Source organism: Pelmatolapia mariae, linkage group LG10_11 (assembly GCF_036321145.2).
Source record: "Pelmatolapia mariae isolate MD_Pm_ZW linkage group LG10_11, Pm_UMD_F_2, whole genome shotgun sequence".
Taxonomy (NCBI): domain Eukaryota; kingdom Metazoa; phylum Chordata; class Actinopteri; order Cichliformes; family Cichlidae; genus Pelmatolapia; species Pelmatolapia mariae.
Window position 1 is genome coordinate 18,372,022 of NC_086236.1, and position 17,469 is coordinate 18,389,490.

At 39.6% G+C, this 17,469-nt stretch overlaps 1 protein-coding gene across 1 annotated transcript in view; it reads left to right on the top strand.

The window, feature by feature from the left end:
* The window catches only part of frem2a (FRAS1 related extracellular matrix 2a), a 70,525-nt gene that overhangs the window by 25,827 nt on the left and 27,229 nt on the right, over positions 1 to 17,469 (top strand). Inside the window, exons 3-4 of the mRNA XM_063487228.1 lie at positions 575 to 721; positions 13,215 to 13,445. Of these exons, the coding sequence (XP_063343298.1) occupies positions 575 to 721; positions 13,215 to 13,445 (378 nt within the window). The remainder of the gene's footprint in view (positions 1 to 574; positions 722 to 13,214; positions 13,446 to 17,469) is intronic.

The window sequence follows — 17,469 nt, forward strand, 5'->3', positions numbered from 1 at the left end:
ACCTAGCACTATACATCCAATGTTCAACAAACTTTTCTTTCGTAACACTGGTTAGCTGGTGTGCTTGAATCATCAAGATGATAGAGAAGATAGAGAAAAAAGCAGTTCACCAAAGGAAAGCTGAAATATAATTATAGGGCACATTAAAAAAAAGAAGAAGATTGCCTCAAATGGTATAAAATTGTGCAGATTCTTTTTCATAAATCTGCAGCAGATGTGTTGTGAACATTTGGACTGTGCGTTGAAAAATAATTAAAACCCTTAGTCTTCGTTCAGTTTTACGGTAATTACCCCCACGGGTGGCAGAATTTCCACTCATAGTTTTCTAGTTTCTTGCAAAATGAAAATGAATGCAGCATGTGGTCTTTATGTCAGAGAAATAAACAGGTCCAGATCCACCTCAGCACATACACAATACTGTAGTACTCCCATATTTAGAAAAACTGTATGAGTTGTTTAAGAAGGGACAGAATTCAATCAATGGCTAAACTTCTAATAAGTGAGAAACTATTAATAAAATATTAAACGTGTTTACAGTCAGGAGTGTTTTTATGTTGTTTTGGGGTTTTTTCAGGTGGGAACAAGTTGAAAGGACAGCAGTTTCGTCTGGATTGGGCCTGGATTTCTTTGGAGAAAGAGTACTATGTGGTGGATGAGGAGGAGAAATTTCTGGACGTGGTGCTCAGACGAAGAGGATACCTGGGGGAGACGTCTTTCGTTGGTGAGTCTGTTTATCTCTCTGTCAGTCTCCCTTTCTGATCAGAGGACATATGTTCTATCGTCTAGCATTTTGTCTTCAAGGGATGGCATTGAACAATAATGTCTGGTGGATTGCTACAATTTTTTTGTACAAATATTCATAGCCAACTTATCAAAGTCCTTGATCTCTTGTCAAATGCAGAGGTTGAAACTTTAGCATGTAAGCAAATTCTAAACAACTGTTGAAAACCTCTCAGATCATCCCCCATAGAGATGATCTGTAATAAATTTGGTGGTGCCCTGACTTTGCATTCCGCAGCACATGCTTGTATGCTGGCAACCATTTAGTTAAAAGCAAAGAGTACAACTTTACAGTACTTCCAGCATGGCCTGTTAGTTTTGATGTCAAATTGATATTCTCTTACTGTCGTTTTTCCGTAGAATTCAATTAAAATTTCAGTACTTTACAGTGTCTTTTGAAATGCCAGGCTTTTCATGGCTACACATTCCTGTTTCTGCAACAAAAAAAATTAAACAAAAGCTCACACATTCACGCAAAATGAAAATGCTATTGAAGCTAAAAATCTATTGCAGAATTTCCTTTTAACGCACATTCTGACCAGATTTGTCCTCAAAGTCAGAGTAATGTTTTCTGGCTTCAAGCCAATTTAGTTTGCAAAAAAAAAGTTTTATTAGATTTAGGAAGCTGAGATGGTTGCAAGGTCAGTGCTTTGCTATGTACAGAGATGTAACTCTTTTCTTCTTCTTTTTTTCTTCAATGGCACATACAGGAAACCGGTGTGATGCAACCCATAATTTTTCATTTGCTGTATTTGTCCCAGACGGTTAAGAAAGGACATGAAATAAATATTAAAACATGTGCATGTCAAAAGGCAATAAAAAATGCACTGACCAGATGGCTATGGCAACATTTGCAAAGAAAACACTGACAGTTTTAAGGCTTTTACTGAGGTTGTACATTACGTTCCTGTTACACACTTAGATCATTATCATTCCTATCAAGAGAAATCTCACCCCATTATCACCTTGTCTCTAAGTTATACAAAGCTGTAGATGTGAATGAATATTTATATGTTTTTCTCTTCTGACTTTGGACTTGGTCACTCTGTCTGGCGACTATAACCGACCGTCCCCTGCAGTTTTAATGCCACGGTCATTGTTAGCTATTTGACAAACGTCTGTTTGCTCGGCTTGTGGACTTCAGTCTTTTGAATGAGTTTATTATTTATTTTGTTATGTCTTAATCACTTATCTAGCTAACTGAAGAAGCAAATTATTAATAACATTATATGTATACAATAAAAATAAACATGATATTTTATTTATTCACATCAATAAACTGTCATTTTATTTTATCAGAATGTTGTTTTGAATAGACAGTGGTGCACTGGTTAGCAGTGACTCATACAAACAGCTTTCTAGTCAGCTGGGACCTTTCTGTGTGTAGTTTGCATGTCTCCCATTGCCTGAGCAGGTTTTCTGCCCTGCTAACCACAGCACCACTCTGACACGCTGTGCTCCAAATAAAGATGCATCTGCGTGCGGGTGGTTGCTCCCTATGCCCCCCGATCCCCATCTCCCGCAATCCTCCAAAAGCAGAGTTGGGTATCACTCATGGCATGCTAGTTGCACTCCATTGTAGACCACTTGTGTTATTTTCTTCTCACACAAGTTATCTGTTTTTTTTGTTTTTTGTTTTTTTGCAGTGCATAGTGCAACTGAAAACAGTAGAGGTGGTGCAAAGCAGGCCTATATGCTTCAGTCGATCACTGTCAAGCTGCTGGCAGGTTTGATGAGTCAGCACTCTGAGCTGCAAAATAAAGGAAAGAGCAGGGAACTGATTAAGACGACATTAAGTCGATGCAAAAGAAAAATGATTTGGAATATTTATTGGAGTCAAAAACACTCACAGTTATTGGAAAAAAAGTGCATTTTTGCTTATTGATGGTGCTCGTGTGCTACAATGTAACGTCTGTGAAACTGAATCCTGTGTCCATGCAGGCGCCCGAATAACTGAATATAAAACAAAGCACTGTGACCTGGCTTATTGCTTTGTAAAATCCTGGTTTGAAGCCTTTATTCTTTATGGGACAGTAATTCACAAAATGATATTTTGACTTGAGCCTAGCAATTAAGACCATAAAGTCACTGGGAATATCTTTACTAAGGTCATAAATTAAGCAAGCCTTCTGGTCGATGCCGTTCCCTTTAGGGGTCGCCACAGCAGATCGTCTGCCTCCGTCTCACCCTGTTCTGAGCATCCTCCTCTGTAACACCAACCCTGTGCATATTCCATTTCAATACATCTATAAACCTCCCCTGTGGCGTTTTGCCTTTGTTCCGCCCCCCTGGCAGCTCCATATTCGACATTCTTTGTCCAGTATATCCGCTATCCCTCCTCTGCACATGTCCAAATCATCTCAACCTTGCCTGTCTAACTTTGTCCCCAAACTGCTCACCTCAGTTGTTCTTCTGATGTGCTCATTTCTGATCTTTCCCATCCTGGTCACTCCCAAGGAAAATCTTAACATCTTCAGCTCTGCCACCTCCTGTCTTATCATACATCATAGCAGGTCTCACTATCATCTTGTAAATCTTCCCTTTCACTCTTGCTGCTATCCATCTGTCACAAATCACCGCTGACACTCATCTCCACCCTCTCTGCACTCTCTTCTTCTCCTCTCTTGTCATTGCCCTTTGTTTTGCATGGATGATCCCAGGTATTTACACTCTGCTCCTTGCAGATTTACTGCTACACCTGTGTCCCTTTTCTTTTGCTGTCATTCCTCTTTTCTCCGGTTCACATCTCCACTTCTCCAGGCTCTCCTTGACCTGCTCTCTACTCGCGCTACAGATCATAGAAACATAGATGTTACAACTCTCACCATTCATCCAGGCTGAGGACCAGTGCTAGGAGTACACACAGATTTTTATACAATGCACTTCTTTTTCCAGCCAAAGTTACGCCCTACTTTCACAAAGAAAAGATCATGTGTAAGTCATTCTATTGGCATCAATTTTTTGACCCAGAGCGTACATCCTGTCTATATAATACATGATTTTAATTATTTGATTGCCAGCTTTATCAATGGGCTGTAAGAGAGAAATACCTTTGAAAAATCTATAAGGTAATATTTGCAAGCTTTGAGCTAAAGATACATTTTTTCAGAATTGCACAAATATTTTGGGGTTTTTTTTTCATAATTTCTAATACAGCTAAAATCCAATATGGAAAATGATGTCTTCTGATTCTAGTTTGAGCCATGAAATCCAACACTGACGTGAAAATTGTTCTCCTGGTTTACAATCTGTATTTATAAAGGTACCCCACTCACTGGTGGTGCTATGGTGTGTGTAGGCCACAGACACCAGAATTTTATTATAATCCTCTTTTACCCGTGCTCTGACTTTCCCCCAACTTTCAGGAAAATCAGCCTGGTAGTATTTATGTAATCCTGCTAAGAGACAAACAAACAGACGGAACTGAAAACAATGGCAGCAGTGACAAAGGCGCATTTTGTCCCCTCTTTTGAATGTTGACAATAAGTGAATCATCGGATTTGAAATAAAGGAGGCATCATGCTGCCTGTGACACTCATCCATGTACATAACACAGTGTGGGCGGAGAACATGCTGGTGTGTGTCAGTCAAATCTTAAATCCAGCCAGTCGCACAAACATTACTGCCTGAGTTCTTAATAAGCCTTATGACCAACAGACGGAGGTGATTTTGTGTTGGAAAGAACAGCCCAGCATGTTTTTGTGCTTATGTCTGAGTGTTTGTGGAGGTTTAAAGTTTAAAAGGATGGTGATGATGTTGTCCCTGAACAGCCCTTTTAGCACTTTGTTATGCTTCAGCTCGTTCGCCCTGCGAGAAGTAGCAGCTGTAAGCAGCTTTTACTCTCTCTCACCTCTCATCATTATTCTGATCCTGTTAATCGCGGGGTCAGGTGTTAGCATCACAGTGTAACGGTTAATGTTAGCTTTAAGACTCATCTACCTGTGTGTGTGCGTCTATGTGTGTGTGTGTGTATGTATGTGTGCTGGTGTGTATATTTGATTCCTCTTGGGAAGGTTTTAAGTGTATCTCTTGGGCACACATGAAAGCTTGCGTTCAGACTCTCATCTCTTTGCACAGTTGGTGTGTGAGCACCTGGTTATCTCTGACCACACTCACATAGTACACACACACATACACATGCGCACACATCGACTTTCAAGCCAGCATTTTAAAAGGAATGTCTAACATGGCATGCTGACGTGCCACTATGCATGAATGTGTTATTCATGTGCACTTACATGGTTAGTACATTTTTAGAGGAAGGCAAAATCAAGAAGAAAGAAATGTTTATTGTAGTCTTAAGAGCATAGGAGTTGTACCCCAGTGTAGTGGGTAACATGTTCACCTTATGTGTGAACATGTTAACCAATAGTAGTTTGAGAGTGACATAAACCCAGCCTCTGGGGGCCATTAACAAGCAAATTTCTAAGTGCTGTTCCCAAGCCTGGATAAATGAGCGTCTTGCATCAGAAAGGGCATCCTGTGTATAAAATCTGAGCCAAATCAGAAGATGCAGATCAATCTGCTCTGGTGATCCCTTGAGAAATAAGAGAGCAGCTGAAAGTGCCGTTAGTCTTAAGAGAATAAGTGCACCGTTCCTCCACAGCACCAACCTAAATCACTCTAAGTGCAAATACACATGGAGTATTCAAATTTCAGTCTATTTGTTTTAATGTGGCCTTTGTGGCACTGTTTAGGCACTAATAATAAAATATGGTGAAGTCTAGAGCAACAGTGATCAATGTAAAAATGTAAAAAAATAACCAACATGTTTTTCTTCATAGGTTTCTTCATTTTCCCTTGTTATTGGTAACTGTCAACTAAGGGATGTTGCTTTGTTGTTGTTGCTATACACAGACATGTATTTATTTATAGTTATGTTTAGTATTTAAAATGAATTCATTTCTATTGCAAAAATGTAAAAACTGCAGTAAGATATATAAAACAGTCACAAGGGCCAGTGTCGTGCCTGCACATAACTGACAACTTAGCAAGCAACCAATTCAAATTGTATCTTTCGGCACTTTCTTTACTAGCAGCCTGTTGGCAAAGCAAATCATTTGTTCCTGTCTTTAGGTTATTTATGAAAAATGCCAAAGATAACACAGTTTGACAGGTAAAGAGCTATTAGCCGAGACCTTTTCATATTTCAAAATTGGAAGAAACCGAACAAATGGAGAACAAAGAAAAGGGCAAGCCTAAAAAATATCTACAGCAGATCATCAGTATCTGAAAGTCATGTCCTTAAGACAGATGGAAAAAAAATCCAGCAAAACCCGACACAGTACCTGAGAGATGTATCCTACCCTCGACTTGATCTAGGTGCTTTTTGCTGAAGCCTCAGCAGAAATGGTCTCAGTGGAAGGGTGGCTGTCAAGAAGCCATTCTTAAAGAATTAAAACAGATAGAAAAGGCTGAGGTATGCCAAATTACACAAGAACTAGACTAAAAATCAGTGCTAACAGCTCTGATGGAGTGATGATCCCAAATTTTAAATTTCTGTTTCATGTAATGTCAGTATGTACTGAGGAGGTCAGGAGAGAGACAACAATGATAGTCTGCAGCCTTCTGTAAAACACAATGGAGGCTCTGCCATGGTTTGCTGCATCCATTTCAGCCAGTGGTGTTGGGGTTCTTGTCTAAACTGATAGAATTATGAACAGAAAAGTAGCATCAGATTTCTGAAGGAACGTATGTGATTGGCAGTGGCTTCAATTTTCAGCCTGACATTGATCCCAAACACACGGGGAGAGCAGTAAAAGCATACCTGGACCAAGAAGAAAACCACAATAAAACACTCATCAATCATGGCCTGACCTCACCGTTACGCACACGGCCAACATTCAAAAAAGAGCCTTGAATGTCCTTTAAGAAACCTGGAAAACTGTTCCTGAAGATTACTTAAAGAAATTACAACAAAGTTTGCCTAAGAGAGTTCAGGTGGCGTTGAAGAATAAAGGCGATCATAGCAAATATTGACTTTCAGGTTTGTTAAAATGGTACAAACTCTATTTTTGCCTTATGAGCTTTTTCCCTTTTTATTTTCATTGCAAAATATTAACACATGAGTGTTGTTGCATTTACAGTTATAAAAGAAATAAATGGACAAAATTCTGAGTGAAATTCAGGAGGGCTCGTTACGAGACCCGTTTTGATGGACAGATCCAGCAGAAGAGGAAAACCTTGATGATGAAATGAAAGACACGTATGGCAGCTGGCATTAAAGTTTCGCTACCTTTCAGTAGACTCGTAATAAGTGGCAGTCAGCGTCTAAAGTCTTTTACACAAATACAAGGAGAACTGCTGCAGAACAGCTATTTTTTCATTTCTTGCTTGTTCGGCGGTTTTGGTCCGGCCTTGGGAAACACGAGCTGGACTGAGGTGAGGAGCATGAGTGTAATAGCTAATATAGTGTTATTATAAAACAGAAAGAAAATGCAGCAAAACATTTGTATCTGAAAATAATATTTTTATGAATTCTACTGACAGACTCATGGATCCCATCATGAAACTGTTACAGCTCTAAAAAAAAATGTTAAAAGTAAATAACGTATGTGGAAATAGTTGGAAAAATTGCATTGGATTTGATGGGGATTGTGTCAAGGATTGAAAGGCAGAGAGAAAGCCGCCCGATGATGTTGCCAGAAGCTTGCTGCTGCTGTTGCAAGGGTTAGCTGATGAAAGCTGGTGTGGTGCCAGGCAACAGTGGAGGAGAGTTGTTACACATGGTCCATCACAACAGGATGTTCAGGTAGAGAGGATCAGTGAAGGAGGAACACAGAGATAAGATCAGGGTTCAAAGATGCTCCCGCAAAGCACAGCTCAGGCAGAACAGGGCTGGACAAGGCCATGCGGATTAGACCGAATTCTATCCTCATATCCTCTTCTTTTACTTTTTAAGCTTTCACCTTGCTTTCTCATCTCTTATGAAAACAATAAAATTCCACTCTCACCAAACATATAAACGTGCAGCCTAAATCCCGCTAATTAAGTCCCATCGCTGTTTTCCTTCTGCCAAAGCGTCCGTCCCAGTGATTTGTCGGCCCACTTAGCTCGTCTCACATTCTTTCCCTTTTATCCGTAATCTCTCCTCACCTCATCTTACGGTAGAGACGTCCTTTTGCTTCTAACCTCCTTTTACTCATCAAAGGCACCATCTCTCCTTTTCTTGCACCGTTACTGACTAATAGTCTAGCCTTCGGTGTTTGACATCAGCTGTTTCTTTTCTATAAGTTCCCTTATTTGTGTTATACCTACCTTTTTTCCCTTCAGTCTCACTCCAAATTTTGGACAGTATATTGGGTGGAAATATGAGTCTTATATCTGTCCAATGCTGTGCTCATTGGCTGCTTATTCCCACTCTGCCTTCCTCTTCTGTTGTATCCTTTGTTTGGTTGTTACACATTTCTGTGCATATCTGCTGGTTCAGCTCTGTCTCTCCATTTGCTTTTGCACCTTCTCACACTGTTCCCTTCACATAACCTTCCATTCTCAGATCCTCATCTCCTGTACATCTTTCCTTCCCTTCCTTTTCATTTCCTTTCTTTGCCTTCTCTTTTCCTCTACTTTTCCATTTCCTTCTCGCTTCCTGTCTTCCTTGCTGTATGAGTAATATGAGGAACCCCATAGGGACACAAGATGGAATTGAATTCTCATTCTTCTTTTTTTTTACTTATTGCATAAGTCAAAGCTCATCCTTTGAAGACTTTTTTTTTTATTTCAGCACTGTCCTTCTCTGGTCTGTCCTTGCCCTGAGAGATGAATTGTTAACGAGGTGTACTTTTGCCAGGTTAAGATATATTATCTCCTGTGGGACATATTCCAACCTCATTTTTGTTGCCAAGCAGAAGGGATGAAGAGATAATTGCATTTCACCAGGAGAGAAAAGAATCTGTTGGACCCCTTCGTCTTTTTTGCGCAAGTCTCCACCTCTGCTGCCTCAGTGTGAAATGAGTCTAGTATAATGAACATGCAATCATCATGCTTTTTTTATTTTTTTTGGAATTGTGCATGTTACAATGAGCCATGCTGCGGTTACTCAGAAGCTAAAGAAACTACAACAGTGAATAAACGCAAGGAAAGTTTGCAGCTAGAAAAAGAAGATGTGTTTGTGTTTGCAAGCAACTCTTTGGATCTGCGAGTCTGTATTTGTTGTGGAGACACAAACACAAGGCGCTCTGGCTCTAAGCAACAGTGCGATGGAGATCAAAAACACTCGAGAGGATATGTATCCTCCAGTGGAGAAGAAACCCCAGCGCAACCTCGGGAATTGTGTGCCTCTTCCCTCCAGGGAGTCCATCGAGGGTGGTGTAGTGAGACACCACCCTTTTAAGGACAGCACTTCCTCTCTCCAGTAGGCACGCCATGGTGTACGGATGTTTCATGTGATGTGGATCTACAGATCATCAGAATAGGAAGATCAGATAGAAATACTCAGCTATGAGCAAACATACTTCCCTTCTTTAAAGTTATAATCCTGTGTTTCTTGAAATGATGACCATTCAGTGTGTTTGCATTGCGCGATAGTTTTCCTTGTTATTCATGAAGTTTGCTGTCTCGTTTAGGATTCTCTGCATACGTTCCTCTTAATGCAAATGACAACAAGTCCTGATACAGTATTTCCATATCAGACAACAGCACTGACTGTCATCTCCTCTTTATCAAAATGCACCATCATTTGTTCTGTGCTCTGAACAGATACATGTGTTGCATTCTTGACAGAGAAGCTGCCTAGAGCGAGGCTGCTGCTCTGAATCGTCTACAGACCTTTAAGAGTCTCACAGATTTATTTTTAAATTTACAACACGCATGAATCAATGCTGAAGCAACTTTTAAAAAATTCTTCATGTAGTCTGTATTGCTAACATGTTTCTTGGCCTCCAAATTAGATTTTTAGAATGTAACTCTAAAGAACTCGCATAAAGCATACATAATCATAACACACTGAAAATATCTATCTATCTATCTATCTATCTATCTAAACATTTGCAACAACATTACAAAAAGATGTCAACCCAGTGTATGGTCTAATCACTCATACTGCACAGGAGTGGGAGGGCTTGAAGGCTTTAGTTCTCCCTCAGCATTTGGTCACAAATTCCCATCAACACCTTTCTCACCTCACGTTTCTTTTCCCACCAACATGTCTTCCCTGATGTATGTTATTATTTTCTTTTCTCTTTTAAATCATTACAAAGTGACCCCATTTCTTCTGACCAGTAATAACCCTTGTTTGGCTTTTAGCTGAAGTTTCTGGCAGCAATGAAAATAATTTTATTTTACTGTAAATAGACAGTTAAGACTGTCTGAATATTTCAGTATGGTTAATGCAGACGGGTTGTTGTTTTTGAACTTGTTTGTAGCCATTTAAAAAAATATCAAAACATAAAGTTTTTTGCATAATGAATATGGTAGAGTATAAATGAAGGATTTGTGAACAAGCTTTCTTGAAACTAATCCCCAGTTTGGTTGACATAATACTACTGCTGAGAGACATCGTCACCACAAAGTTAACTCCCAAATTAGCTGATGGCTCACCTGATACTATTCTTTGCATTTAGTTTATAAATTTGACACTCTGTCCATATTATTTAGGTTGTTTCAGCTGGTCTACTGCTGTTGCTTCCCCAACAAGACACTTTACAACCCACCCTTTGCTTGCTTTTGTGCTGTTTCAGACCTCCCCTGATCTGCTTCAGGCTTTCTATGTCTGCACATGGAAAGATGAGAAAGTCCCAGAACAGAGCCATGCTCCCAAATACAAATACAACTCAACTACAAATGGAAAATGCACATTTCTTTTTACTTAAATAGTACTAATGCACAATAATTTTATACATTAGGGTCTAGTTCAATGTGTTGCTTCATCATTGCCTATTTCCTCTAAATTAATTGCCCTGTCATCCCGTTCAAAGACAAAAAAAAAGAAGAAAAAAAAACGCAAGAAAGAAACTTATTCTTTTTACTTTAATGACTCTGCCCACTATTATTTTGATTTCACTTGACAGAATACCATTATCAACTTTCTATGCAGCAGAGACAGTCAAAGTGAGAAAATAATCACCCTGCTACATAACACAAGACCCATGGACTCTGAACAACAACCTTATAAACATTAACTAGTGCTTGGGTAACTTCATTTTGAAAGCTTGATGGCTAATTAGCTGCTTGGTTGCAGAACATTAAACAGCACATAAAAGTACCTGCAAAACCGATTTCAGTCCTACTCTTGCTTTTAATAATGCAAAGACTGCCATTGCTGCATTTATTACCAACTGCAAGAGTATTGTTTTCACTTTGTGTTTCTGTGTGGGTGTGTAAGTCTGTGTTTCAGCATGTCAAATATGGTCTGACCCATAAGTTCTGCGTAATGATGAATAATAGTGACCATCTTGCAGTGGCAAAATACCAGGAGGGACGGTCATTAGCATGTTGATGTTTCAGCCCTGCGAGTCTTCAGCGAGCGCTCAGATCACACTCATCTTCAAACTCGGCCTTGATTTTGATCCAAACTACTAGACACCTGCGGAGCTTCATGACTGAATTTTGAACGTTACATTTTGAGCCTGGTGTTTTGAGTAAAGCTGCCCACCATAGTGACAGTCAGACAAAAGCACTTGTCAAACTACTCAGACTGTCTTTGTAGTAGTTCACACTTCAGTTGATGTCTTGAGGACCACATCTTGCCGTGACGACACACACACAGATTGCTAGACAGAATCACGAGGTGGATCTATCGCCAGTAGTAATCACAAAATAATAGATTAATGACTACTAGCACTCATTATAAGAAGGTCACCGTGCTGACAGACGTCATGTCTTGTTTAAGACTGTAAAAGCTGATGGGATTTCCACTGTGCTTTAAGGAAATCAATCAACTGAGCATTTGTGCTTTATTTAACTTTAAACTCAAGTGAAGAAACTGGAACAGGACTTTAAGCTTGATAGCAAATGAAACCAGCTTTGATAGTCTATCCAACAATGCCGTTATTTAGCAGTAGTTTTGTAACAATAATGATATTTGAATTCGCATTTGGATTCCGGCTTGCACCAGCCAGCTCTCACTTAGACACATACCCAGCTTAAGATGATAGCACTGCAAGTAAGAAAAAGGGATCCAAGACTTCTCCTGACTGCACTTCCGCTAGGCATGTCTTAGATTTTCCGGAAAGGCTTTCAACACCTCCAGAGAAATTGATTTTCTATGTTGTGATAGTTTAGCTGCACCGAGCAATAGAAGCATCTTTGGCTTTTCCTGTCGAGAAAAAAACAGAAAAAGAGAGAAAAAAAAACAGGAAACGTAAAGGCCGAGTGATACTTGTGGGGCTGTTGACAAAAACGCAGCAACAGCAGATGTTACCCTAAATGCGTTGCCGGCTACAGTTCGGCAGGGTTTGACCGTCAGTGTGCTTCACTTGATTTTGTTATTGTTGAACATCATCCAAAGCACTTTGCCCAAAGAGAAGCATTTGGTGGACTGAGAAAAAAATATAGAAGAAACTCCAAAATCATGTACAGCAATATTAGAGCTTTTGCAAATAATTATAATCTCTGAAGGTCCTCGCAGGCACGGTAAAGACTGTGACTGTGCAACTTTTCATTCCGGCATGTGTGTTTATTTTCAGCTCAGATTTTGCATACAATACTCGCCTCTCCGATCTCGTTGTGCGTATGATTGAATGGATTCAGGCCCATCTGCATACGTTTGTCTCCTTTTGTGTGTGTGTGTGTGTGTGTGGGGGGGGGGATCTGAAAAAGAAAACAAATCCTTTTATGTACAAACACATGCATCAGCCTGGCTATGCACACCTTGTTCTCAGATTCCTTCCTCTATGAATATAGAGGAAGGAATCTGAGCAGCATATTTCCAAATGTACGGCTTTATTTTATGGCCTGTGCCACCTGGATTCCTTTTTGTTTAATGTGTAACCCCATTGGTACCAGTAAGCTTTCCTCATTTTATGAAATGTATCAACAAGCATGAATGTCTGATGGATTGCCGCAAAGTGGATTCACATGAAAGACGTGCGATAGACGAAGTGAGCGGCATTTGAAGGGAAAGGGTCGTGACGCGCACACACACATATACCCATTCATGTATGCGTACCTAACAACTATGGTAGCTAATCCATCTCAGTAAGCTAAAATATGCTTATTTAAATCCTTCAGTCACAAATTCATTTCACACATTGAGGCACTGTAGTGATCAGTGGAGAAAAAAAATAGAAGCAAAGCACTCTTCTTCTCACCTCTCTGAACAACATTAAAGGGTGTGAATATCTAATCTGTTTGTCATCTGTTTCTCTCTCCCGCCTGTCACCCTTTCATTGTCATTTTCTTTGTCTCTGCTCCTTTGTTATTTTTTTTAACTCATCTGGTTTGCTTTTCTTGTCTATACCTTCTCTTTCATGCCGATCACCGCCTTCACCTCTCAGGGATTGGCACCCAGGACGGCAGCGCAAAGAAGGAGGAGGACTTCAAGGGCAGGTCCCAGCGGCAAATTCAGTTCAACCCGGGACAGACCAGAGCCACGTGGCGTGTTCGGATACTGAATGATGGGAAGTACGAGCAGGAAGAAACCTTTCAAATTTTATTATCGGAGCCGGTGATGGGAGTGATAGAGTTCCCTGTCATGGCAACAGTTGAGATCTTGGATCCCAGTGATGGTCAGTCCTTCCCATATGCACCTTTTACCCTGCCTTCAACACACACACACACACACACACACAAACACACTCTCTCTCTCTCTCTCTCTCTCTCTCTCTCTCTCTCTCTCTCTCTCTCTCTCTCTCTCTCTCTCACACACACACACACACACACACACACACACACACACACACACACACACACACACACAGATGTTTTATGTGGCAATTATCAGCGGTGATGAGTGGTAAAATACATTTACTTAAGTAAGGCAGTTATTGCTCTCATAACTCGATTTTTCTGAGAGCTTTAGTGACTTGATAATTTGCAGACACATTATAGAATCACCTACTGAATTATGATGTAATATTGCACATATATTATCCTTGCTCACACTGTTTCAAGATGTTACAACAAGGCCCCTTTAATGCTTCCAACCTTAAGGTAATTCCTATGAATTCTAATGAACTAATGTCCAGATGAGGCCAAACATTAACTATTCACAAATGATGCAGGTGGAGAATTATCTCATAAGAAGAGCCCATGGCCTCTAGTGTACTAGATAAAAAGAGAAAAGCGTGTTGGATGTGGGAGAAGTAGGCAGATGAACTGAGTGACATTACCAGGAAAAGCATGATAATGGCCAGAGTTACTTCAGGTAAGCTAGCTCCTGACTGTGAAATGGAAAAGAACAAATCATGAACAAATAACAGGATATGGTTTTACAAAGTAAATTGTTGCAGCTTTTATTAATGATCTAAGAGCCGTAATTAAGGATATTGCCAAATTTGGCCAAAGCATTAAAAGAGGGACTAATTAGAATCACATGTTGACTTTGCAAAACACATTTTTGACCAGAACTGAAAAATCTACACTTTAATCTAACAATATTAAGTGCTTTATATCCTAAAAGTCAAAGGCCTCCTTCACTACAGCATCATCATTTTTGCCATTTTTCACATTTGTGACAGTACGTTACAACTGCTTGAGCACTGACTTAGTGACACTTTGGTGCCCACCTTTGAAATGTGCTAATTTTATAAAGCATTTGTGCTGCTGGTTTGAAAATGTATGTACAGCATCCATATTTGCCTCTCTGCAGCCTGATCAGCAACTTTATGTTCTGTTTTATTGGTCAAACAATAATGCGCATGATACCTTTTATTTAATTAAGTCTTCCCTACATATACAGGCATGTGATAAATTATATTACTGTGCTAAACTATCTAGCCAGTAGCCACCCCATGTGTCTTCATTTTTTCTTTCATTTTTTGGCTTCCTAAGAGCTCAGATTTTTACCTGACCATTTTCCCAGGTATGTTTTTATATTTGTTTGTTAAGCCACTTAACATGAACTTATGAATCATAAAAATGAACTCAACGCCTGGGATTAATCACTTTTATGTTTACACATGGTATGCAATTAATTAAGAAGCTATTTTAAATTATATCCTTAGGCACTTTACTGGCAAGCGGTCGTAAAACATAATTTGTTCCCATCTGCCAACAATAACAGAGCTTGACAGGCAGAAAATGTTTTTTCCTCAACGAGGTGATTCCCAAAGAACTATTAGCCCGAAACATGCGATATCTTGACATGGTGTACAGTGTGTCCTTCAAAAAATCTGAGTAAACTAGACAACAAGTGGCAGTTCTAGTGCAGGTCAACAGTATCTGAAAGTCATCTTCTTAAGAAATAGGAAAAAAATATATTGTTGACTGAGCCTCATCAGAAATGGGCTCAGTGCAAGGGTGGTTGTCAAGACGGCACTCTTAATGAAAAGGGGTAGCGCAAGAATTTTGCACATTACTATAAAGGTTAAAACTACATAAAGTGGCACCAAGGACTGCGGATTACTGCAGTTTTTCCTTTAATCTGTCACCTGTATTTATTATATGTGTTTGGACAGAAAAGGAAGAGGGACAGAGTCATTCTATTCAGTCATTTTATTTCATTCTAGATCCAATTCGCTCTTCCTGCTAATCTGATGTGTGTCCTTTGTTTTCTCAACAGACAACACAACATGAAAGCTGAAAATGATTTATTTACTTCTATACATTGAGCTGCAGGATTGTGAGTTTCTTTCATGGAAGAAAGAACTGAGACAACATTGTTTGTCATTACTGGTTAACTAAAATGTTATTTTATTCAGAAGGATATACCCAGCATTACAAATTAAAATCAATTAAAACCACTGTGCATAGTGGAAATAATTTCTTTGTTAACCCAGATCGAAGAATACAGCTGAATATTCACTGAAGTTTCTGCAATGCATAAAGCATAGCACAAAAATTCTCCTCTGTCACTCAAGTATTTCTTTACAGAAGGCTGAAAAATACATATGCCTGACACGCAGAATCGAGAACTGTCAATATAAGTATTTTCTAATATAAGGCCTTGTCGGCTCTGCCCTGAGGAAAGGAGTAGAAATACATATTTGACATGATAGCCAGTGAAAAATTACTATAGGGATAATACTCATCTCTTAATGGTAGTAGTGTTTTTTATACCCAATGGAAATACTGAGCACAATCTGTGCTTCTTAAAATCCAATAAGGCATAAAAAAAGAAGAATAATCACACCCTGACATACTCACACACACATCTACGCACACACAATGTCTTTCGCTTTCTTTCTTAAATAGGTTATAATCTGCCATTTTCACTCTCATAGTTCTTTGTGTCTTTTCCTGCAAATTGAAATGTTAATGGAATATTGAGTGGTGCGACAAACTGACTCCTCTGCTCCATCCAGACGAGATTTACTCTCCTTCTGCTTTTACTTTCAGTTTTTTGCATGCATTACCCCCTCCTCAGTGCAACTTCCAAGTAATTACAGTTGAGCACCAAAGATGGAAACGCTGAAGCGTCCATTATAGTGACATACAGCAGTTGCTCTCACCCCTCTCTCATTTGTTTTCTTGTCCTTTGTTTCTCAGTATCACTCCCCATGCCACATTTTCCCTCCTCAATCTATCCTCCCCAGTGGGTTAATTATGAAGTGTGTGGAGGGCAGGGGCTGGTTTGTTTTCCGTCTTCTCGGGGGACTGTCTAATGTGACAGAGATGTGCCACTCTGTACTCTAATGGGTTGGTGAAGCTCTAGCTATGCCTGTGGTGTTAGCTGTACTCCAGCTTCTTTCTCTAATGATGAAAACGGGCTTTGTCTGGTCGTCTGGTTATCCCGGAGAGTCACTCCCTGGAGAACATGTCAGCTTGGCTAATATCAGCTTTAGAGGAGGAGAGAGGATCGTTAAGTAAAAGTGCTCCAAAATTAAGGAGTGGAGTTTGCTTGAACAAACTGCACTTGTCTGTGTCGATGCTTGGATTTTTTCTCTGGTGTTTTAAGCAAGAATACATACTTTATAGAGATGTATGATTGTGCTTCTACTTTTTACCTGCCGTCTGCCCATGTGATTGCTAATATTTTTTTCTTTATATATGTAATGCATACGCAATGATGACTAAAGATGAAGGGAAATGCCTGTTGTTGGACTGCATACTCTAAGCAGCAGCCACATTGCTACAGGTGGTCGTATAGTTCTTGTGTTCTCAGTAAGAACACAATACATCAGGACAACTTTTACTGCGTTTGCACCAGGGTCATTCTGCTAAACAAACAAGAACGCACTTGTGTTTTTGTGTGTCATCATGGACACTTGTCTCTAGTCGTAAACACAGAGCTTTCAAGCGAGGAGCTACATCTTCTTACGCTGGATTGTGTTTTACTTATATTGTGCTATTAACTGCAGGTTTTTAGAGGCTCATTTGTTATACCTGTGCATCTCCATTTTGGGCATGACCAGCATTACAAGGTGGTAATGAGTAAAATGCACATTTATCACAACACAGTCAAACAGCAGCAACAAGGAAAATATCCCAGCATCCATAGAATATTTATGAAATTATCAATAATGGAGAAGTTCAAGGCATAGGAAGAAAAGAAAAGCTGGACTAAAAGAAAACAAAAACAGTTTTTATTTTGTTTGGTGAAGCAATAGCAAAATCAGGTGCAAGTATTCGCCGTTTTAACACCAGGCATAA